The 24,806-nt window shown below is 48.9% G+C and overlaps 1 protein-coding gene across 2 annotated transcripts in view; it reads left to right on the top strand.

Annotated features, from left to right (window-relative positions):
• The window catches only part of DIS3L2 (DIS3 like 3'-5' exoribonuclease 2), a 294,286-nt gene that overhangs the window by 119,991 nt on the left and 149,489 nt on the right, over positions 1–24,806 (top strand). For both annotated transcript variants that reach the window (XR_012779398.1, XM_075530268.1), the window contains exons 7-8: positions 10,866–10,966; positions 12,984–13,231. Coding sequence is in view for 1 of the 2 variants with exons in the window: in XM_075530268.1 (XP_075386383.1) it covers positions 10,866–10,966; positions 12,984–13,231 (349 nt within the window). In the remaining variant the exon portion in view is untranslated. The remainder of the gene's footprint in view (positions 1–10,865; positions 10,967–12,983; positions 13,232–24,806) is intronic.

Raw genomic sequence — 24,806 nt, 5'->3', positions numbered from 1 at the left:
AGATGATGCCGCTACCACAGGGGCTGGTGGAGCCTATTGTCAGGTCCTCGGCTAGAGGGACATGTGGCGATCTTCCTGCTTCTGGGTGTCTGTGGTGATGGTGATGACGGGGTGTTGTTGAGTTGATTCTGACCTTCAGTGACCCAAGAAGACTAGAGCAGCCCTGTAAGACTTCCTTGTCTGTAATTTTTACAGGAATAGATCACCAAATCTCTTCTCCTGGGGAGCTGCTGGTGGGTTGGAATTCCGACCTTTAGCAGCAGAGTGCTTAACCACTATGCTACTAGGACTCCTTTTTCTCCCTTATAAGCTCCCCTCCCACCCCAACCCCATGGCCCAACTCGCATCGAAGTAAGCTCGTCAGTTTGCCTTCTAACTGCTTGTCTGTCTCATCAGTACTCTCCATGCCCTTGGCCATTCTCCTGACTTATTGAACCTGCCCATCACCTTGCCTTCCTGCCTCCAATCTCACTTCTCCCAAGTAGTCAGTAGAAGCCACTTAATGAATAAATGGTGTCAGCCCCGCCTGCCTGCGTGCTTCTCCAGCTCTCCATTATCTTTGAGATCAACCCCAAGTCCTCCAAGTTGGCCCAGCTTCTGGCCCCATCTCTGGCCCCTCTGTGAGGCTGGGGCGGCTCCCTGGTAGAATCTTACTTCCCCCGGTTTGAATCCTGACCAGTGCATCTGCTGTGTAGCCACCACTCCTCCATCAGTTTAGTCCTGGGTAGGCCTCTGATGCTTGCCAGCTTTGAGTGGTGCTCTGAGTGTAAGATGAACTGGGAGGAAAGGCCTAGGGAGCAGGTTTGGAAAATCCTGCGGGACTGGGCAGTGCTGTGCTCTCCTGTGCAGGCGGCCATTTGGACGTGTGGAGTCGATTGGAGAGCGGCTTTGCACAGTATGCAGCAGGGGTACAGAGAAGTGTGTGCATTTAGATGTGTTACATAGAAATGATGGAGACTGTACTGTGTTCCAGCCCCTCTCTCACAAACATGCCATTTCATCATCCTATGAACTCTACAAGGTGGGTTACAATTTCCAGAAGAAGACAGGTGACACCCCCCAACCCCCCTTACAATGTCATCCTGTACAGGTGTGGTCGGTCCAGTCTGCATCCTGGGTACTAGTGTGGGCGACCCTTACTCAAAAGGGCTAATAATCAGAACACGTGTGGTATCTCACCACTGTGATTCATGCAGTTTGTCTGAGAGCATGACATGTCAGCAGAGCTCATGTGAGATCTACTCTCAGCTTGGAAAGGAGGAAGTGCCGAGAAAAGGAGCCGCATCCTCAGGAGGTGCAGGCTTTGAAGTTAGGTCTTGGGATTCCAAAGCTCCTGCTTTTAGCTACTCTGTCAGCCCTTATAAGGACCCTGGTGGCACACTGGTTAAGTGCTCAATATTAGTCACCCTCTGGGGCAGTTGGGTTCTATCGTATGGAGTCTCTAGAAGTCAAAAAGGACTTGAGGGTGCCCACCAGCGATGACAACATTCCTTTGGGAAGAAGCAGTGAAATGATGTAAAGAGAGCTGCTGGCCATTTGGCAGATGCTTTCATGTCGGTCTATTAAGTATGGCCTGTTTGACAGCTCTTCACCTCCACTGAAACCCACACACACGCGGCCACCTTTCTCCAGCAGAAGGAGCTCAGGCTGGGAGTCGGGCTCAGTCATGATGCTCCCTCTACAACCGCCTCCCTGGGGGCATCCTACACAAAGTTAGTTTGCTCCTTGAACTGCTGCTCGCTCTTCCCTGAAACCTCTGATATGAACACTTCCCTCGCGGGGCTGCTCAGGAGAATAAACTGAGCCGCTGCCTCCTTCCTCTCTGTACCCCTCTGCTGCTGTCCTCGGCAGTGGGCACTCTCATGTAACTTCCTCACTGCCTTCCTGCCTCCCTCCCTGTTCTCACTCTAGACCCGAGAGGCTTCTGCATGGTGAGCAGTAACAGTGGGCTCGCTTGTCCAGCCCAGCACTCCCTCTGAACAAGAAGAAATCAAGGCCAGATAAACAGAGCATACATTTTTCTTAAACCATCAAAGAGATGACAGGAACCACCAGGTTACAATTGGAATTGGAGAGGCTGGGGACATTGTTGATTTTCCCACAGGGAAGTGGGGCAGACGCCATAGCCCAGGTTTCTCATAGGGACCTGGGGCCTCCGAATGCTGCACCTCCGGGGTGAGGCTCAACCTGAGACACAGCAGTCAGCACCTGCAACTTCAGCCCAGGTTCAAGCCGACTGGGTCAACCAAGGCATCTGGAGCCTGGAATCCGTTTAGAGTGGTTGTGCCTCTGGGCATCTGGCAAAATCAAGTGGAAATTCTTTCAACAGTAAGGTTTCTTCAGCCTAGACCTCAAACGATTCAGGACGACCAGTGCATAAATACAACCAGCCACTCGAGGAAACTGGACTCCAAGGGCAAGAACCATCGCAAACCACAGACAACAGAAACAGACCTGCAAAAATGCCATCAGATGGTGGAGTCATAATGGTCTAGAAAACTGCTGTGTTTCATCTGCTCAGAGCGATCAGAGATCATTCTGAAGATCGCTGCGAGGAATGGGAAACTATGAGGAGTGACATAGAAAACTGGAAAGGCAACCAAAGGAAGCTTCTAGAAACACTTTGAGGAATGAACTTGTGAACTTGGCGGATGAGGAAAAGTGGAGATTGAAGTAAATAGTTTGAAGAAAAATAACTTGGTAGGTGGGCTTATCAGCAGATTGGTTAAAGCTAAAGAGAAACTTAGCGAATGGGAAGGACAGATAAGCAAGAACCTCGAGTGTAGAATAGGGAGACCAAGTCAGAGAGATGGTGTCAAGAGACTGAGAACAGAGTAAGAGGGTCAAGATAAGCTTAACTAGTGTTCTAGAACGAAGTGGGAGAACTTGATCTAAGGGAAGACTTGAAAAGGCAATGACAAAGGTTTTCTGTAACAAGCGAGATGCCAATCCTCAGATTTAAGATAAATGGTTGAAAAGAACAAGGGGTGGGGGTGGTGGTGTAGGGTGGGGATCAAACCTAACTAGGTCAAGGTGAAACTACAGTAAATCAAAGGCAAAGAATAAGCTTCCAAAGTAGCTAGCGAAAAATTATCTTCAAAGGAACAATACATTGACTTGACCTCTCATCAACTATTATTCTGATCACGCTACTCGACATTTGTAACTGCCAGTGGTATCTCATCTCTGAAATACAATATGCACATTCTCCACATGGTCCTCTGAGAGAGACAGAGCCTTCCTTCCTTTCCAGTTACTCTTTGCCAATGCTGCCCGCCCTTTTGAGAACACTCCCTGCCCCCATGCATCTAGCTGGCTCCTCTTCTGTCCTTTCATTTTCAGCTCTGGCAAACTCTACTCTGCTCCCTTCTCATGGCCCTTGGGCACTCTACTTAACAGCCCCCACGGGCAGCATGGGCTTTACATGTTTGCTTTCATCAGTGTCGCATTTCTAGCCCAGGAGCTCTCTGAGGACATGCGGACATTAATGTAGGTTTCCAGTGCTCTGATTCTTGTTGGTGGGGAGTACAGGCCACCCCAGGTAGCACCAGCCTCCTCATCTACACTCCCTGACTGGCTGTGAGATTCCAGTTAAGTGACTCTGCCTTCTCACGGCCTCTTTCCTCCATGGAACTGAACCAACAATACTTACCTTACTTGTCATAGGGCTGTGGTGCGACTCAGACTTGCTCCGAGCATTCCGTGTCACCATAGGATTCATTCAGCAGCGTTAGATTTGCTTCTCAGAGACTTGGTGAGGCTGGGGGTTTTGTGAACATGAGGGGATCTTCTTGGTGCCCCTCAAGACTGCCCTTCCTGAGCCCTCACCGGGACAGGAGCCAGTTGTGGGGACCCTACGGCGATTGTCAGCACCCTACCTGCCTGGCAGGCTTGCAACACTACAAAGCATTACTCACATTGACTGTCACCTGTGCCTGTTAGGGTTCAGCTGGTCATCTCTTCATTCTGCTGGGGGTCGGGGCCCATAAAAACGTCCCTGGTTCATTCGAGAGCTCTGAAAGGGACGCAGTGTAATTGACAAATGCATGTCCTCATTTTCATTGAGTTCTTGTTGGAAACTGGACATTTTGGAGACCCTTCAATCAGAGATGGAAAAAGGCTTGTCAGGGTGTGTCATTCACTCTATGGAATAGATCGAAGCATACTTCAGTGCCCAATTCCTTGTTGCTTCTGCATACTGGCCCCGTGAGTCTCTCCGCCTTTGGAAAACTCACGCGCCTTTGTGGAGTAGCCAGAGCCATCAGTTTTGCCAGCAGACCATCTTTGTGTTATGGCCAATGGCCAAATCAGAACCACTTTTCCTAGTGCAGTAAGACAGCGGGTCTCACTCACTGGCTGCAAGTGGCAGTGCCGGCTCTGTTATTTTACCTTTCTACACTAGAGCACACGTTTCTGGTCAGCTGTAGAAAGATGGGGTCCCACTGGGTTTCTTCCTAGAGTGGTTCTCAGGGCCATATAATGAACACTTGTCTCTATTAGTATTTCTAAGCTGTAGAATGTATTTGCTTTAAGAGGAAGACTCTGGTGGCCACTTGTGTCCAGAATTTCTTGACTGGGAAGGAACCAGCGCTGCCTCCCATGTGATGAAACGGAAGGCAGCCTGTTTTCCTGTTGGTAACCCTCAGTTCTTCTAGGCCCTTATAAACGCCCCTTCTTACGAGTCCACAGCTTCTTTAATTTCAGCCCGTTTTTTTTACCTCACGCAAGTCGTTGAGAGCTATGAAGATGTACTGAGCTGCTTTTGGAAATCTGTCTCCCATCTTGTCTCTGTTCACCCTCACTGCCCCTCTGGAAGCAGGTTCTCATGAGGTCAGTCTTTGACTACGACCTGCCTGGGATCTCCCTCCTGTGTGCTACCAAACCCACAGCCTGCATCATGTAGTGTATGTAGTATGCTACATAGAGTGACACACATAGTACATGTCGCCCCCGTCAGCGGCTCCCCTGGCCTTCCAGGAAGGCTATGTCCCAGCCCGCCCTGCGTGTTGAAATGCTGTTCTGCTAAGAACAGCGGTAAACCCTGAAACACCAATGGCCCCACCAGGAAAGGCGTGCATTCCCAACTCACAGGAAAGAGTGGCATTTGGGGTGCCTTCCAACCTATGGGATTTGTCTTTGGGAACTCTCTCTGACAGTGTGCCACTGCTGTTGACAACATTGTCAATGGCAAATCCCTCTGGAGCGGACGATCTCTTTTCTTTACAGCCTGAAGCTCTGCTCAAACCCCTTCTCCTTGGATGGGCCCTCTGGTATTTGAAAGACCGCTGACATACATTCCATCATCACAGCATTGATTACACCAGCCACCATGGTGCCGGCAGACAAGTGATGGCTGGTAAAACTTCTCGTGTACTCTGGGTTACCACGAGAGACCCGTCCCTGGAGAAGGGTGCCGTGCTTGGGTAGAAGGGCAGTGACACGGCGGAAGTCCCTGATGAGGTGCACTCGCACAGTGGCTACAGCAGGGGCTCAGCCATGAGAACACGTGTGAGGACGGCTCAGGGCTGAGCAGTGTTTCCTTCTCCTGTACGCAGGGCCACTGGGTCAGAACCGACTTGACGGCACCCAGCAACAGCGAAACCACATCAGTCTCCAGGCCTTCCTCCTGCTGCTCTGCATAGTAGAAAGCACCCCTGACCCGTAGTCTCATGGCCCAAGACAAGAGCTCGGGGTCCAGCAGTACCATCCAAGTTCCAGCCAGCAGGAAGGTGGGAAGAGGGAAGGCTGGACCTCCTTAACTTGAAGGGCATTTGCCAGAAGTCACAGCACCATCATCTGCTTCTTACTGGCTAGAACTTGACACACAAGCCACATCTGGTACACGAAGGCTGAGGTGCCCAGTGGGACCCAGTCGTTGTTAAGCATCCTTGAGTCAGTTCCAACTCATAGTGACCCTCACTCTGCACACCAGAAGGACACACTGCCCAGTCCTGCACCATCGTCACCATTGTTCCTGTGGGTGAGCCCATTGTTGCAGCCCCTGTGCCAACCCATCTTGCCGAGGGCCTCCTTCTTTCACTGCCCCTCCACTTTGCCAACCACACCGCCCTTCTCCAGGGACTGCTCTATCCTGACAACATGTCCAAAGTATGTGAACAAAGTCTCACTGTTTTTTTAATAACGAACACAATAGCACCGTTCTTGCCTCCAAGGAGCCTTCTGCCCGCACTTCTTCCAGGACAGATGTGTTTGTTCTTTTGGAGAATATTGTCTGTCGGCACCATTATCCACATGCATTGATTCTCTTCTTCACCCTGCTTTTCCCAGTGTCCAGCTTTCACATGCATATGAGGTGGTTGAAAGTACCACGGCCTGGACCAGCCTCACCTTAGTCCCCACAGTGACAGCAGGAATCTTGTACAATAGATCCACCCACTGTAGTGGGTCTTTTAATATCTCGACTGCTGCTTCTGTGATCATTGATTGCGGATTCAAGCAAGACGAAAATTGTTGACAAGTTCAGTCTTTTTTCTGTTTCTCATGATGCTGCCTATGGGTCCGGTTATGAGAATTTTGCTCTTAACACTGAATTGTAGTCCCTACTGAAGGCTGCCCTCCTTGATCTTCATCAGCAAGTGTGCCAAGTCCTCCTCGTTTCCAGCAAGCAAGGCTGTGTCATCTGCATATTGGAGGTTGTGCATCAGCCTTCCTCCCCTCCTGATGCCACGTTCTTCTTCATACAGTCCAGCTCTATGGATTATTTGCTCAGTATGCAGATTGAACAACGCACACTTTCCTGGTTGTGAACCATGCAGTATGCCCTGTTCTGTTCAAACAACTGCCTCTTAGTCCAGGTACAAGTCCTTCAGGAGCACAAGGAAGTGTTCTGGAATACTTGGCCTTCTCAAGGCTATCCACAGTTTGTCATGGTCCATGTACTTGAATGCCTTTGTACAGTCAACAAAACACAGGGAGACATCTGTGGTTTTCTGTGCTTTCAGCCAAGATCCATCTGACTTCAGCAATGATATCTTTTGTTTCTTCTCCTTTTCTGTATCTGGCAACTCCCTGTCAATGGACTGCTGCAACCGTTGATGGATGATCTTCAGCAAGATTTTATTTGCATGTGATATCAGTGATAATTGTTCTGTCATTTGTGCATTCTGTGAGGTCACCTTTCTTCGGATTGGGTTCAGACACACATCTTTTCCAGTGCTTTCCCTAGGTGACACAAATGGTTTGTGTTCAGCTGCTACCTTAAAGGTTGGCGGTTTGAAACCACACAGTGGTATGTGGAGTAAAGGCCTGGTGAACCTTTTCTACAAAAGTTATAGCCAAGGCAGCCCATAGAGCAGTGCCCCCATGGGGTCCCCAGGGGTCTGAATCCACTGGGTAGCAACTGTCAGCTACCACACAGAAAGAAAGAAGGAGAAAATAGAATTGGCTAGTAGCTGGCGTCTCTGCCACGGGGACCTCTCCACCTCTCCATCAGCCTTCTCTCCCCATTCTCTGGTCCCTTTTGTCCAGCACAGGAGTCCTCTACCTGTGACAGAGCTATAGTAAGTCTACTGGTTCTTCACCTTGTTAGGTCCTTTCATCTCACTGGACCATGGCACACACATGGTGACCTGGAATGCCCTTCAAGACCCACATCCTCTTAGCTCCAAGGGCCCTCCTCAATCATGGTTTCTTCCTTAATCCCTGACAGCACCTAAACCTCGACTCTGTTCATCATGTGTGGAGCAGGGAGAGAGCGGTGGCTCACTCTGCTATCTGTATCTCGGACTGGGACGGGTCAGCGTGGAAGTCTTCGGGACAGAAGTGGCATTTTAAGCTGCAGTCAGGTCTCCTTTGAGCTGCAGGCCTTCCATCGTGTTGAACTGCTTGGTCAACCTCGTCACTTGAGGGTGTCCCAGATGGCCTCTCAGGTATCGCCGAGTCTGACACACACTCTTGATTCCACCTGCTCCACTGTTCTTTCCAGTGCCTGGTTGTCCATGTCGGAAAGCTGGAAGTTATCCTTGACTTCTCCAACTACCCAGTGAGTCCTTGCCACCCATCTTTCCTTCCCTCCCAGGCCTGTTAGTTCAACTGCCAAACGTGCTCTCAGTCGATGCTGGGAGGTTCCCCCCCCCCGCCCCCGCCCAGTGCCTGCATTGCGGAGCACCTCCGTAACTCCTCCCTGGGCTCTCTGCCCTTTGTTGCGGGACCTAAGTCAGCTTGTGTGCGCACACCCTGCCTGGCCTCACCTGCCTTGACCCCGGCTCCCCGCAGGGCTCCCGCTCACTCCCTGTAGTCCAGCCTCAGAGTCTTCTCTCTGCTCCCAAGCTTGCCAAACGCCTCCCACATGTGGTTCCCTTCCCAGGGTCTTATGTCCCTTTGTCACTCCTACACATGCCATAGTCTGGAATGGCACTTAGTCACAGGCCCCCCTAAGCCACAGCGCTGTAATCCACCTCAGATGTCCCCTTGCCCCTGCCTCCTCACGGCTGCCCTTCTCCTTCCTCTGCCCTGGCCACAGTTTGTAATCTCTGTCTCACGTTGCGGTGGTGGTGAGCCACCATCCACGACCCTACTGTACTGACCACAGAAGGAAGGCCTCCCGGGCCGGCTCCGTCCCCACACTTGATGCTGTGCTTGGGCTCACTGGTGCGGCCTCGGGGGATAGGCTCAGCCGTGATGAATGCCATGGGGCGCCTCGACATGAGCCCGCATGTTGCATGAGGCCAGGGACTGGAGGTTTTATCACCCCCACTGAATCCTCAAGGCCCCAACTCCAAACCAAACTCACTGTCGATCCTGACTCATAGTGACCCTCCCACCCCTGTGGGTTTCTGAGAGGAGAACTTTACAGGAGTAGAAAGCCTGTCTTCCCACAGAGCAGCTGACCTGACAGCTAGTAGCTCCCAGGGCCCCTTCCTCAAGGCCCAGGGCTCCCTGAATAGTACACGAGGAACAGAGAAACGGGTGCTCTTTGCCGAGACAGGGTGAAGTAGTGTGCTAGCTCCCCTTCTGCAGTGGAGGGCTTTGTTGTCCAGAGTGAAGTCCATTGAAGGTGCTCCGCTCTCCTTTCCAACCTCAGCACGAGGGAGGCCTTCTTATTCATGTGCACCACCATGGCGGGGCTGCCAGCGTCTGTGTAATGGACTGGGCTGCTTCTCTTTCCCAACAAGCCTGGCTTCTACCAGGATTGCCTCCTGAGCCCTACCATGAAAAGGTGCAAGATCTGAGCAAGCCGGCAGGGCTTGCTGGCTTGCATGCCCTACATTGTTGGCTGTGGCCTGGCAGAACACTTGGAACAGAAGCCCTGGAGGATGGAGTCTTCAGTCATCATTCCATAGGGGGACCGGCCAGGGTTGGGCTGTCCTGGAAACCTGGTCCTCACTGCCCTGTTGTCTTGAGGCAGACCCCAAATCCCAGATATCCAGGGGAGGATGTGCTTGCTCGTGATCACTCTGGCCTCTTGAGTTTTTCTGTGATGACCATGCTCTGGAGCTATGTTAAGGATCAGCTGGACAACGTGTGTGAGTTGTGCTTTCTGGTTGGTTGGTTGGTGGTGTTTCCCTTCCCTCCCTAGCGATGACAAAAGATATGGTTCTGGGCGTGGCTGGTGATGATTTAGGAGTCCTGCACCCTGGCTGCCTTTAGAAAGGCTTTACTTTTTCTCCGAGAGGCAAGGTGATGGGGAACGGGACCGTTTGGGTCTGCTGCTTTGGGAAACACACGGCCTCTGCTTTGGGGGCACTGGGTGGGTAGTGTTTCTGCCGAGATGGAAAAGCAAGCAGTTGGTGGTTGTGAGGCCCCAGTAGGTCAGCTCATGTCACTGTTTCCAGCGCGCCCAGAATGGTGAAAGCTGGCCTGCAGCAGAACCTTTGCTTCGAGGCAGCCAGTCCTGAAAGGATTTATTTATTTATTTTGGCCGTTGATCATGTCTAAATGATGATAAGTTTAAGTCTCCCTTAGCTAGCTGGAGTGCGTCCCACTTAAATTGGTTGTGACCCTTAGAATCCTGAAACTCCAATGTGGTTGGAGAAGATGGTTTTTTTTTTTGGGGGGGGGGGGTTGTGGGGAGAGGGGGAATCTAATGTAACAAAAGAAAATACCAAATATGAAATGTTCAGGAGTGTGTCATTGGCTGCTTGCGTTCTTGGGGGCTCGGCAGCACTCTGGGACAGAGCCAGGCGGCCTCTTCATGGGGGAGATGCGGTTTCAATTTGTAGGTGAATGTGTTTGTTATGTGTTTTTTTTTTTGTAAAAAAAAGGAAATTAAACATTAAAAGACGTTAAGTACTTTTCTCTTTATATAATGCCACTACAAAAAGCCAGGAAAAATCAGGGTTGGGTTGCTTTCAAAAAATTTATTTCATAAATATAATCTATTTTCCACCATTTTGTTTGTAATGGCTGGTCCCAGAGTCCTCTAAAAGTTAAGTTGAAAAGTTTGTGTTCTTTCAGCAGCTGTGCACAATAAATTAACCTCTCGTTGGTCTTCATTGTGGGCTGGGGCCCTGCTGAATAACATGAAGGGATTTGGTTTTTGTGTGTGGTTTTGTTTTGGCATTTGAGCATATAGCTAATTTCATTTAATTCAACTGAACTCTCTGAAGGGTCTTCAAAAGGGTCATGGAAAGATCCCGTTGTCTTTTGAGTCCACTGTTCCATGTTCTTCTGGAAGTGCTCCCCATGTGCTCCTCACTGGTATGAAGCTGTTGAGCAGCTGCAGAAGTGGCCCTGGCCCCCATCTCCTGTGCCCGCCCAGGCTCCGAGTCTCCCTGCAGGCGTGCGCCACTCCACTTGGCTTCCTTTTCTGTCGTAGCCAGTGGACCCCAGCAGCTCCCTCGGCCCCATGGAGATGTACCTAATGGACTCCTCTCTCGTCTCTGTTTCTTCTCTCTGGAATTTAGAAAGAATGAATGCTGGGACACCAGATATAACCGAGGAGAATGCCTTCATTCCCCAAGACCCAAGAGCTCTCCCGGAGAAGATGCTGCAGAAATCAGCAAAGGTCATGGTCCCCCTACCCCACCCCCCATGTCCAAATGGCTGTTGCTTGAACTGCTTGTCCCCAGGACGCTCATGCCTTGCCGTCAGGACTGCAGTTGGTCAGTTTAATATGTGGTGGAAGCAGGCACTCCTGCAGTGACTATTTTCCTGATAACTTTAAACATATGCAAACTCATCTGCCTGTCTGAGTGAAAGGCCAGGGCCTGCTGTGTTTGTGCGCATCGTAATTGGAGTTCTGCTTCCTTTGCGGGGATGAAAGCACATTGTATTTGGGGTGTGAGTTCAGAGGGTGGCGAAGCAGGAGGAAGGAGGAGCCTGGTGGTGTGAGCAAGAGAGACCGCGGACCCATCAGCAAAGGTTAGGGCTTCAACCCCCAGGGAGCTCCACGGGAGGAAGATAGTCGACTTCCGCCAAGACTTACGGGATGGTTCAGACCGCTCACGGAGCGAGCAGTTCTGCTCTGTCTGATAGGGTCACCTGAACCCAAACCCACTCAACGGCAGTGGAAGAAGCAGTTTGAAGGTAGACGATCCCCAGATTTTTACCTTGTGTGGGTTTTTTTAATAGTTGCTATGTCCATTTAGATTTCAGAAGTAAATTTTAATACTCTAAATAAAAAAAAACACTTTTCAAACCCCACAGTTTAGTCTTCATAGAAACCACAACTTCTGACACGCCTATCTTATTATTTGCACAACCAAACTGTATTTCTTAATAATATCTGCTGCTGGCAAAGTCAGCACACACGTGCTCACGTCTCACAGTGGAAGCAGCCCTGTCAGTGGCCGTGTTGCGTGTGCGCTGTCTGCAGCGTGTTTCACCTGCAAATGCAGTGTTGTCACGCAGCGCAGCAGCTTCGTTGCCATCCTGACGGGGACCTTTTCAGTTAGGTCACCCCAGCTGCGTGCCCAGTTTTGTAGAGCACGCTGTTTCCCGTGAGCGTGTCCGTGCTGACTTCTCAGCAGGCAGCGTGCTTCCTGCCTCCCACCCTTGCTTTGCTTCCCCAGTGCAGTAGCTTCTTGGAGCCCATCGCACTGTGGCTTGAGCTACTAGGCTCGTGGGCTGAACCCACCGAATCAGCACCCAAATAGGGCCATTTTTTTGGGCAAAAGGAACAGGAAACCTCAAGTTAGCAAACCTTTATCCCACCCTCCCCCAAGGAATTTCACTCTTCTGACTAGCAGCACACTGTTGACCAAAAGTGTGTCCTTAGTATTATCCTGTTTTGAGTTTCAGCCATAAAAATGTTGTGGCAATGCCCTTCTTGCCTGGTTTTGTATCTGCACCCTATCCTTAGTTTTGGCTCTTGGCACATATAACCTAAAAGACGGACTCACCACCTGTCTGCAAAATGTTCAATTCCTGGTCTGGAGGAAGAGATGAAGGCGTGCAGCCACAGTTAGAGCAGTCGGATCCGAGGTGGGCAGGAGGACAGAGTTACAGGTCACCTGTGAAGGGAGGTAGGGGTCGAAGCCAGGACACAGTGGGAGAAGGCACAGTTCAGGAAAGGACTCCTCCCGGGAGAAGCTTCACCCCGCCTTCCAGGGTGCTTCCCTCAGGTAGTGGGGTGGGGTGGGGGTGGTAATAGCATGAACCTGTAGTCACGGGAGGCCTGAGCCTTCACCTGGTAGAGTGAGAGGCTGAGTTTCATCTCAAAGAGAAGGAAGGTTAGCCAGTTGTCTTCTGAAGTCCCGTCTTTTGAGAAGCAACCCCGGTTTTGTTCATCTGAGATGCTCGGATGGGTCCCAGGCCCGAGGGAGTCTGGCCCACCACCTTAAACGTGGGCCTGATTGGACACGGCCTGCGCCTCTGCCATCCGGACGTGGCAGAGGGTTCTCTTGGATGCGTATGTTCCCTGGACACTTCAGTTGTTCCAGCTTACAGACGGACTTGTCGCAGCGCATCCCAGGGAGCCACGTCACCTTGACCTCGAGACACACTCGAGACACACATCCGCTTGGTCAGTACCAGTCTGCTGGGTTGGTAAGCAATGTTGACCCTGTGTTTGGTGTTCCCAGGTGGTTTACATCTTGGAGAGAAAGCATTCCCGGGCAGCCACAGGCCTCCTCAAGCTCTTGGCTGACAAGAACAGTGAGCTGTTTAGGAAATATGCCCTATTTTCCCCTTCGGACCACCGAGTGCCTCGAATTTACGTGCCTCTCAAGGACTGCCCCCCCGACTTTGTGAGCCGGCCTAAGGATTACGCCAACACTCTGTTCATCTGCCGCATCCTGGACTGGAAGGAAGACAGCAATTTCGCCCTGGGGTAGGTGGTCTCTGGCAAGAGAAGCCATGGCTCCCAGGTGGAAGGTAGTTGAGGTGACCTCTAGGCAACCCTCCTGTTCGCTAAAGCATGGGGCTGAGCTCGCTTCTGTCCTGGTTCTTCAGGAAGGGCCTTACCGGTCACCACAAGTGGCTACTTAGAGGTTCTCGAGTGGCCAGGCAGCCGCACTTTTGTTCTGTACTCTGGTCTGAGCACATTGTGAGCCCCCGCCTGTGTCCTGTCATGAACGCCTTCTGCAGGTGTGTGCCACAGAGCATTCCCTGCCCCAGCCAATCAGATCCTCCGTCAGACACCATGGGAAATATGCAAAACGCATGCAGGAGCCTTCAGGCGCCTTTGGTTTAAAATGTGAGGCTGAAGGTCTTTCTGGCTGACTCTTCCTTTCGGCTGTCAGCCCTCAGAGGTTCCACTGACGACAAGCTCCAGACGAAAGTCCCTGCTGTGAGCAGGAAAGGGTACCAGGCTTCTCTGGAAGCTGCTAGAAACCACTGTGAACCCAGTATAGGTCACAGAGCAGCATCACAGAAACTCCTGGACCCAGTGTGTGATCAAACGCCCTCCCTGTTCTCACGCCACTGGTGTTGATTTTCCGAGGAAGGCAATATTAAGTCTCAGCGGTGTCTCTAAGACCGAGGCCCTTTCACACAGATCCTCATGTGGTGGTGACGCCCCAGCCATAACATTATTTTCATTGCTGCTTCATCACTATAATCTTGCTGCTGTTTTTTTTAATCATTTTATTGGGGCTCATACAACTCTTATCATAATCCATACATGCATCAATTGTGTCAAGCACATTTGTACATTTGTCACCCTCATCATTCTCAAAGCATTTGCTCTCCATGTAAGCCCCTGCCATCAGCTCCTCATTTTTCCCTTCCCTCCCCTCCCTCATGAACCCTTGATAATTTATAAATTATTATTTTGTCATATGTTACACTGTCTGATGTCTCCCTTCACCCCCTGGGAGGAGGTTACATGTAGATCCTTATCATTGGTTCCTCCCTCCCGGTATCACCACTCACCACTGGTGCTGAAGGGATCACCTGCCCTGGATTCCCTGTGTTCCCAGTTCCTATCTGTACCAGTGTGCATCCTCTGGTCTGGCCAGATTTGTAAGGTAGAATTGGGATGATGATAGTGGGGCGGGGGAGAATTTAAGAACTAGAGGAAAGTTGTATGTACCATTGTTATTACCCTGCACCCTGACTGGCTCGTCTTAATTTTGCTGCTGTTATGAATTGAACGATCCCTGTGAAAGGGTCATTCGACCCCCACAGGGGTCTCGACTCACAGATTGAGAACCATTGCTCTAGTAGATCTTTATGGTTGATGGTGTCTGGTGTCTGCGTCACAAAAAACAGAAACAAAAGGACACAGCCCTCTGGAATGGTGTGTGGTTCTTAGACGTTGAACCTCAGCCTTCTGCTGTCCTTTCCCTCGTGGGCCTGGGTCCCTGGTAGTGGCAGTGTCATGTCAGAGACCCTGCCTGTTGCCACTGGGTCATCTGTGTGAGGTGACTTCTGGCTGCTCCTTCTCTGCTCTCAAGGGGTGTAATGGCACCATCACCGTTTTCTGTGCCAAAAGTGACATCAGCCCCTCAAGCCTTAAATAGACCTTCCCAGGACTGCCCAGTTTCTCACCATCAAGTCCTCCCGGCCCTGTTAATTGGGCTGGCCACACTCGGGCTGGTCATGACCAGTGAAGACTTTCACATGGGACCCGGAAGGCCAGCCCAGCCTTTTATCTGCCCGGCTCCCAGACTCCATTGTGCACCCTTGATTGGAGTACTTCCTTCGTTTTCCAGGGGCGAGGGTGGAGTCAGGAAATGAACCTGGTGTGAGTTTCTCCACTTTCTTGAATGGCCTTGCTGGCTGCTTTTACAGCCAGCTATCACTTCATCAAGAACTCTCCTCCCCCCCCCCCCAAATAGCGCACAGGTCTGTAAGGGGAGCCATCAGACCAGGGAGGGGTGCCCTTGAGAACATTCCGTGAGCCCGAGGAGCTCGAAAGGGCAGCCTTTGCCCAGGGACATGCTCAGGGTGGGAAGGGGTAGGAAAGAAGGAATAGTGGAAACAGGAAATACAGGGAGGACGTGGGAAGAGAGCTATGACTTCGGGGATTGGGATCTGGGGGTGGGGTGGAGGGTGGAGGGAAGGACTGCAATCAATGTCATGAATCAAAGTACATGTGAATCGTTGAATGGAAAACGAATTTGCTCTCTCAACTTTTACCCCAATCAAAATACAAAGTAAAAGCACCCCACAAAACCCAAAATTAAGAACCCTTCCTCATGCGTTAAAGTACAATCGTTAAGCAAAAAACGAAGGCCTTTGAAGCTGTGTGAGGGCACCTTCTCTGGTGAAATTATTTCAAAATGAAAATGGAAAGCTCTCTTATTTCGACTGAAAAAGGAATGAACCTTTTCACAGCCTTCTTAATACAGAGACCTTACAAACGGCCTTTTGTGGAAATCCGCCATGTAAAGTCCCTGCGAGAGAGGGCCCTTCTCTGAAGCGCAGGCTTTCCTGACGCAGCTCTCGGCTGACTTCTGTCTCCCCGGGGCGAGGCTGCAGCTGTCCAGTCTGTTGGTGGTCGCCTTGCCATTTTGTTCTGCCTATCAGTTACCGATCTTTAGGAAGTGAGGTCACCGTCCCCAGTCGGAACACGCCGTGCTGGGACTGTCTGCCCGGGTTCCCTCGCTCCTCCATGCCAGGTTCTGACCAGACACACGGAGGTGGTGCTTGCTCCCTCGGGGGCGAGTCTGTACGGCATGAACTGTGTCTAAAACCCCGGGGTAGCCATAGTGGCCTCCTTCGGAATTTCTTGCTGTCTCCCATCCCCCGCACTCCCCCTCTGCCTCTGCCATCCCTACCAGAGGAGGAGGACGGTGTGCTGGGCAGCGGAGAAGGGCAGTGAAGGAAGACCCTCGGGGAGATGGCCTGGCACGGCACGGCGGGCTCCTGCACGGCAGCAGTTGAGAGGGTGGCAGGACCAGGCAGCGACTCGTTCTGTGGGGCACAGGCGCCCTGCGAGCCTAACTGACCTGACAGCGCCTGCTCACAGCAGCAGCCCAGGCCCCAAGCCACTCCCTGCCTTCTGTAGCGAAGTTCAGTTTACCAGTCATGCACAAAGCAAACGTACTGCCATCGGGTCAATGCCAGCTCACAGTGACCCTTTAGGATAGGGCAGCACTGCCCCTGTGGGTTTCCCACCCTGTAACTGTATACCCCTTCCACCATAACACCCCACCCCCACCCCTAGCAGCCGGTGGTTTCAAGCTGCTGGTCTTGCAGTTGGCAGCCCAACAAGTACCCACTACCCTACCGAGGCTCCTCATCCCAGAACTGGGCTGACCTGTTCCGTGTGAGGCACCATGCTACATGGCATGTGAGATACACCGGTGACAAGCTCTAGAGACCAAACTCACTCACTGCCACAGACCCCAGTCCCACTCACAGGAACCCTCTAAGACAGGGCAGAACTGCCCCATGGGTTCCTGAGACGCCCTCTTGTGGTGACCCAGGGCTCCATGTGCCCAAGCGATGGTTTCCTTCTTGATCTAATCAGTCTCTCCCTCTCCCTCTTCTCTTCCTCCCTCCCTGCTTACGTATAGCTTTCTTGGCAAACATTCCAAGTACCATTCAATGAAGTGGTTTAAATACATTTAAAAGAGTTGTTCAGTCATCACCACAATCAATTTTAGAACATTTTATTCATTCTTCTGACCATTATCAGCAGCTCCCTATTACTCCCCATCCTCCCCTGCCACAACCCCAAGGAACTATTAGTCTAGTTACGGTCTCTGTGGGTTTACCTATCCTGGATTTCACATACAGAAAATCATACCAACAATCCCAACGATGACGGCAAAATAAAACACAGAAGAAATCTCAATCCAAGAGAAAGCAGAAGAGAATATAAACTAGAACCAATTAAAAATGGGTTGGAAGGGAGAACAGACGATACTATGTTGGATTTTAGCCTAATGCCCTGTATCTTCAGTAATCCACGCTGGCTGAGGGCAAGACTGTTCACATTCCCTGCTCGAGGGCCCAGGCTGGTTAAGGGCAGCTCAGTCCTACAGAGGACTGTGCCAGTGGACTTGGCTTTCACTGTCACCCAGGGGACGGCCTCCTTCCTACGACTGAGAGCCTGACACACAAGTAAGTGCGTGTTCCAGGAGGCACTTGACACTGCAGAGCATGGACAGCCACTTGGTCTCATTCACAGCAAAGTGGGGATTAATATAGGAAATAATGGTTCTCTCGCAAACCCCAGACAGGAAATAGAGGCAGGCCTCAGGAAACATTCAGAACGACAGTACTTGACAAAGAGCAGTAAGATGCAGTGTTCATAAAATACATGTCCCAAGTCATGTTGGAGGTGCTGTCAGTCTTTGCTCTTGGTCGACACCCTCCCTTTAGTGTCAGTGTTGCTTCTCTGCACCCAATGGTGGCTACAGCAAAGGGAGTTCAGAGAGATGTGTAGTATTTGAGACCTCCAGTTGTTAGAAAGTTCTTTTCCATCTTGTTCTTAAAAGCATCATGATATACCTCAGAGGGGCTATTTGGACTCTCTCTGCGTCATGTGTACCACATTTTAAAGACTCTTATTCCTGTGATACTCCCTTTTAAAAAGTTGTTTTCCGAGTGTGCCCTCGAAGTCGCTGAGGAATCCCTGCTTTTGTGAATGTCTCACAGTATAGCCAGCACTTTTGTCCTGGGTAGTTAAAGGCCACCTTGGTTTTCTCCCTGCAAGGACTCGCTGTCATCAGATTTACAGTCCCGAGTGTTTCCCAAGCCCAGTCTTCTCAGAACATTGTGGACGTCCCTGTCCCAAGGTCTAGGGTTTGCAACCCCGGCTCCCCCCAAGATGACACGAGCGTGGAAATAGCCTGGTCACCCTCTCCCATTTGTCATGGCTGCTGCTTGTTGCAGATGACATCTTGAAGAAAACGGCAGCGTTCAGCGGCTGCTGGTGGGGACGGGACATGATAGTGCTTCTTGGCAGCCCAGACGCTTAACGGAGGATAGATGGCATGCACTGACCTGGAGCAAAAGGACACGTTTATATTATGTTCTCCAGCAAACTTAGGTAGCTTTGCCAGGGCGGAGGCTGTGGGTGGGTGAGTAGGTCAGAATAGCTATCACAGAGCTGAGAAATCGCTGATAGAAAGTGGAACACTGTTGAAATTAAAAGTCAAGAATAGGTAACTACTCTTAGTCTCCCTAAGAGTGGAGGACAGTGGGCTCTATTGCACTGGGGAGTCGGGGGTGGGGGGGGAGGAGAGGAACACTCCCTGGCTAGTGCCGGGTGTGGTTGGACTCGTAGTTCCGGACCCCTCTCTCATCTCCGGCTCCGTACTTTATGGGGCAAGGAGTATTGGTTGACTGATGGAGATGAGATGACTGATGACTTTTCTTATTCCATTCGATTTTGCTGCATACTGACTTCCTTATGGTATGGCTATAAGTTGGGGGCGGGCGAGGAGGGCTGGCCAGCACCACAGTACGTAGTGTGGTGAACAGTTAGTAGGCAGGTAGAAAAGAACAAAAATTTCATCAAGGCATAACCTGCAAGCTTAGCTAACTGGAAACTAGTTCTAGCTGATCTCCCGCCTCCCCCCCTCCCCCCGCCTCACAAAGGGGGTGTTTCACCTCGCCAAGGCGCAGTCCCTATTCCAAAGTTCTGCTGTGCTAGAGGCTGAGTGACATCGTGCCAGGAACGGGCATTGGTCACCATAGGCATTTTATCAGCCACTTCCAGGCCTCTGGTCCTCGCTGGCTGGTTGAGAAAAAGCAAATCAGGCTGAGGAGGGGGCTCTTTTTTTATGTGACTGTTGGGCTCCACCTGGTGGCTTCTAAGGATCATCTTTGGGAAAAACTACACCTTCCATGTTGAAGCCATGCTGGTCAAAGCCGACTCAATAGGAGAGTGGCCAGGGAACACATTTCCTGATGCGCCCATTCTTACTTAAGCTGCGTCACAATACTGAGCCAGAGTCGGGAAAGCTACATCACACAGTCTCGCCTTCTGCTTCTAGGGAATATAATATAAGCATGTGGCCAATGGCACCGTGAAGTTCCCACACTTGTGTGTTAACTGATGTAGCCAGTATTTGATTGTGCCCCATTCTTAAAGGATCTGGCACCTTTACATGTTTGCACAGAGGTCCCCACCTGGACCCACAGGTATAAGAGCATTTTCTCTCAGAGTGATGGTATGAGGGGGCACTGCGGTCTTGTGTGCACAGCCGACTTTGAGGGCAAAGGTGGTAGAAGGACATTTAGTAGAGCAAGAAGGGTGAATGGCTTTGAATGCAAATGTTGAGAGTGTCCCCACTCTCTTTTCATTAAGACCAAGAGGCTCACTTGAAAAGCTTCCTCGTCACTCTTCTTATATCTGTAGTTGGTCCCTTCCCTCGTTGTGTTTCTTACTCGCACATCTCCCAAGACAGTGGGGTGAATGAGTATTTGTCTAGAACAGTGGTTCTCAACTTGTGGGTCTCGACCCCTTTGGCGTCAAATGACCCTTTGACAGGGGTCGCCCGATTCATAACAGTAGCAAAATGACAGTGAGGAAGTAGCAAAGAAAAAAATTTTATGGTTGGGGGTCACCACAACATGAGGAACTGTGTGAAAGGGTCGTGGCATGAGGAAGGTTGAGAACCGCTAGTTTAGAATGCACCCGCACCTACACGCACATGCACACGCTCCACAGCTCCTGCCTGTCAGCCTTGCAAGGTGGGCGCTGTCTGGGAGGCCCTCTGTAGTAAATGGGCACAGTGTCCACGGCGGGGCTGCTCGGAGGGACCCTTGCACGCTGCTCTGAAGAGGAAAGCTTTCAGTCTCACAGCCGTGGTCACTGCAGGGTTAGAAATGTTTTCTATTGAATAATAATTTGCATGTTTCCCAATAAAGACATGATACCTACTGCTAAGATTATTCACATTACTCTATAATTTCACTCCCAGATAGAATCACTATTAAGAATTTGGTCCTATATGTCTTAAATATTACATTAAAATATTTATGAGCCCTGACTACAAAATAGGTTTTACAAACAAGGCAATCTAGTATATTCATGAATTTTGAAGTCTGGTTATTAAAATGAGCCCATGAACTTAGCACTCAAACTAAGAAATGTATCACTAATGGCATGGAAATGGTCTGTGTGTTCCTTTCGGTCATAATCCCTAATGCGTCCCTCAAATTGAACCAGTGCTCCAAACATACTAAGAAAATTGGCTCTTTTAAATTATTTAGCCGTGTTTATATCCCTACATTATATTTTACTTTGTTTTGCTTGTTTTTTAACTTTAAAAAAATTCTACACATATTATATTATTTTCACTTTTATATAATTTCATGTTCTTAACATTTATTGATATATTGCATACTTTTAAATTTGTTCACTTTTATTCATAACATTTATATTTAAAAATAAATATATACCATAATTCACCCTGCTCCTTAAGATTTCCAAGCCTGTAAATCTTTATTCCCCCCCCATCTTTTATTTCTGTTAATCCTTTTATTGGGAGCGCTTACAGATATCATAACATTCCATGGGTAAATCTTTATAGGAGCAGAAAGCTTCATCTTTCTCCCTCGGAGCATCTGGTGGATTTGAACAGCTGACCTTGAGGTGAACAGCCCAACACATAGCACATACCCCACTAAGCTAGCAGGGCCTCTTTTACCTAGCAGTGAATTTTTGCTCTTCTGAGCAGTGCTCACAAACCACAATGTTTCCAGACTCTACAGAGTGAAATTACTGGACCATATGTGGGTACATGTTTATAACTGAAATGATAAACCATTTTCCAAAGTGGTATCCCATTTTCTTTCATCTTTTGGCCCTGCTGACAGTAATTAAGAGTTTCGTTGTTCACATTATTATCAACACTTGATATTGTCAGACTTTTCAATTTTTGCAATCAAGTGGATATAAAATAGTATTTTACAATCTTAATCGATACTTCTAATTACCAGCAGTGGTGCCCGGTAGCACTGTGGGCTGAGCCTTGTGCTGCGCAGGAGAGTGAGACCCTGCCGCTATAAAAACTTGCAGCGACATGACTTCTGAAGAGCACTCCTGCCCTTTCTCAGGCAGGGCTGCTGTCAGCCGGAGTCAACTCAATGGCAGTAGTTTGGTTTCTTGTTTGTAATTATTAATGAGCTGGAGCGTCTTTTCGTGTATTTGACCACTCGTAGTTCCTAGAAAATGTTCCCGTGTCTATAAGTATTTTTTAAGCTTTGAATTTTTGCTCTAGATAGAAGTTTTGCCAAAGTGGTTCAGCAAGTTCCTCTATATCGGCAGTTCACAGCCTGTGGGTCGTGACCACCTTGGGGGTTGAACGACCCTTTCACAGGGGTCGCTCGATTCATAACAGTAGCAAAATGCAACTATGAAGTAGCAATCAAAATAATTTTATGGTTGGGGGGCCATCACAACATGAATAACTGTATGAAAGGGTGGAAGTCTTAGGAAGGTTGAGAACCACTGCGCTGTCATTTACTCAGTTTCTCTTGGTTAGCACCTTACATCACCTTGGTGCAAAATTACTCACTAAAATTCAGAATTTGTTCAGATTTCATCAGTCCCTTCTCCCCCAATAGCACTCCTTTTCTGTTTCATAATCTAGCCCAAGATACCACGTTGCGTTTAGTTGTCATGTCTCCATGGCCTCTTCCTTTTGCCGTAGCTCCTCAGGCTTGTCTTTCATGATCTTGCCACTTCTGAAGAGCACAGGTCTGTTATTTTGCAGAATGTTTCCTAACTCGTCCGATATTTTTCATGATGAGATTGAAAATAGGCCTTATCGGAAAGTATATCACCAAAGTGGCGTGCATCTTATTAGAGGGGCATGCTGTCTGTGTACATTATTGTGATGTTCACCTGGACTAGTGGGCTAAGACGGTGTCTGCTAGGATCTCAACCTACAACTTCTTTTTTGTAATTATTGTAGTTTGGGAAAGAATTTTTTGAGACTGTGCTGTCTTTTGCTTTTGTTTTAATGTTTGTCTCTCAGTATTTATTGGTGTTTGTACAAATTTAAATTGGCTTAGATTGTTCTAGAGTTGAAAAATATACGTACGTACATATATCTCTTAGAAAACAGTCTTATTGACATGCGGCTGTCTTCCCTGTCTCTGACTTGCCTTCTGAGAAGACATTTTGAGTTACACCTTCTAGCTTTTTGTTGCAGACTAGAGAATTATAATTAATGTCATATATTATTCCTATATCTAGCCATCCTGTTGCTAAAATCCCCCTATTCATTATAATACTTTGTATTTAGTTTTCTTTTCACTTTCTATATAATCACATCAGTGGTTAGCCATCAAAGATTTGTTTCTTCAATTTAATCTTTGTAACTTTTGTCTTTTTTCCTAATCTTCCTGAACTGGCTGACAATTCACAAGTAGGAAGTATTTTCCACACCCAAACTAGTAAAATTTCACATTTTCTTAAAGCAATGATCAGAGGCATTTGTTTCTTATTCGTAATTTCCTGGCATGTTAATAATAATGTCATCCCTCGTAGTGCTAGGAGTCAGTGAGGGACGGTTGTGTCTTGTCCTCTCTGCATTGTCAGCTCTGATTAAAAATATTGACCTCAGGGCTGGGAGGACCAGGATGTGTTCCACTCTCTCCTTCCTCTTCCTTTGCTCCCGTGTGCTCTGATCAGACACACCCTCTCCCTATTGACACATAGACATGCACTACTTAAAGCACTGTCTGGAGCCATCCACTGAGCATGGGGCCTTGTTGAACCCTGGCTTGTGTGAAATCGGCCCTGGGATGTGTGAACTGGAACCCGAGAAATAGTGTGTTTTCACTTGTGCTTGTTCACCATCGTCTAGTTTATTTACCTATTGGGGGGGATTTAAATTTATTCCTTTTCAACTTTTAAATAGTTAAAGCATACTCTTTTTTCCCCCTTAAACCTGTAGATGTTAGGTTTGTTTTAAAACATTTCTAGAAGAACTGTAGAGATGGCACAAAGAATCCACATATGCCCTGCACACTCCCTCCATTGCTCACAGGTGCACTGTCCTTGTTGCTCGGTGCCATGGTGTGGGTTCTGAGTAGCCAGTGTCCGTCCATCTCTATGAGGGTCTCAGGACGATTCTTAGGACTAGCTCCTCCCGATTACATGCATAAAGTGTGTGAGACCAAGGCAGATGTTTGTTCTTCCAGCAGTCCATGACAGATTCAGTAGTCTCTGCCAGCACCCTAATTCAAAGGCCTCACTTCTTCTGTAGCCTCTGTTACTCATTGTCCACTTTCACGTGCATATGAGGCCATTGGAAATGCCATGGCTCGGGTCAGGCGCACGTCACTCAGAGTGACATCTTCAGTGCTTCAGAGAGGTTTGTACAGCAGATCTGTTCAATAACATTTTACATTAGGGTGCAACACCTCTTATAGTTGATGAGAAATATTGGTACATTATTATTAACTGAAGTCCATACTCTTTTTTTCTTCTTCCAGATTTTCTCAGATCTTTTTTAACATAATAATCCTTTTCAATTCCAGTATCCCAGCCAAGATCCTACATTCCATTTAATCATATGTTTCTTGACTGTGATGGTTTCTAAATCACTTTTGGAAGACATCCTTTAGTGTAGAACTCTGAACAGTGGGAAGCATGAGGTGGCTAGCAGAAAGGTCAGGGTTGGGAGAAAGAAGAGACGGTGTGTTGCTATTGAAGGTAGCAGCCTTGGACGCCCTTAGGGGCAGCTCTACTCTGTTTCACAGAGCTGCTGCTGCGAGTCGGAATGGACCCCGGGGTCATTGGTTGGTTTTTATTTTTATTTTGCATTATTTTTTATGTAAGCTGAAGGGAAGGGTGACTTTTAAGAGAATCACAAATCTTTTTTTTTAACTTTCTATTGTGAATTAGGTGAAATTAACAGAGCAGATCATCATTTTCATATGAAACAATTTATCAAACCTCCCAGTATCTTCTCCTGGTTTCCATCATTTGCCCATCTCTCTCTCTTCACCTGTGTTAGCACCTGTCTACCCACTAGCCTTCCCTCTCACCTGTGGTCACCATCAAAGTCTGTTCTCTTATGTGAAACTATTTCTTTATACATATTCATATGTATACACACACATACATACATACACACGTGTGTGTATGAATAAAATGCCAGGAGAGACCAGTCCCTGAAGAACGTCCACCCAAAGAGGAAGACCCTCAGCGGGATGGGCTGGCACCGTGGACGCTCGTGAGCGCGGCAGTGTTTGTTTCATGATCCTGCCGAGTCACAGCCGACTCAGTGGCACCTAACAACACCCTTACATAATAGTGGTCTCAGGTAGCACTTAGCCTTTGTGATTCCAGTCAGTGTGAGAGAGAGGATCATAGGCATTTCGATGAAACATTGAATCATGGTTTCCCTAAAGGTGCTGTTGTCATCCCTTTAGACTGTTGATAGAAAACATAGAAATAATGTAAACAATTTAGGAGTCCATAACCTTTGAACTGTAACACATGAAAGGGAAAGTTCCTTTCAGGATTCATTTCAAGTAAAATTGAT

The sequence above is a fragment of the Tenrec ecaudatus genome, chromosome 13 (assembly GCF_050624435.1).
Source record: "Tenrec ecaudatus isolate mTenEca1 chromosome 13, mTenEca1.hap1, whole genome shotgun sequence".
NCBI lineage: Eukaryota > Metazoa > Chordata > Mammalia > Afrosoricida > Tenrecidae > Tenrec > Tenrec ecaudatus.
Note: the sequence above shows the minus strand (reverse complement) of the source record. Positions and strands in the feature narration are given on the sequence as shown.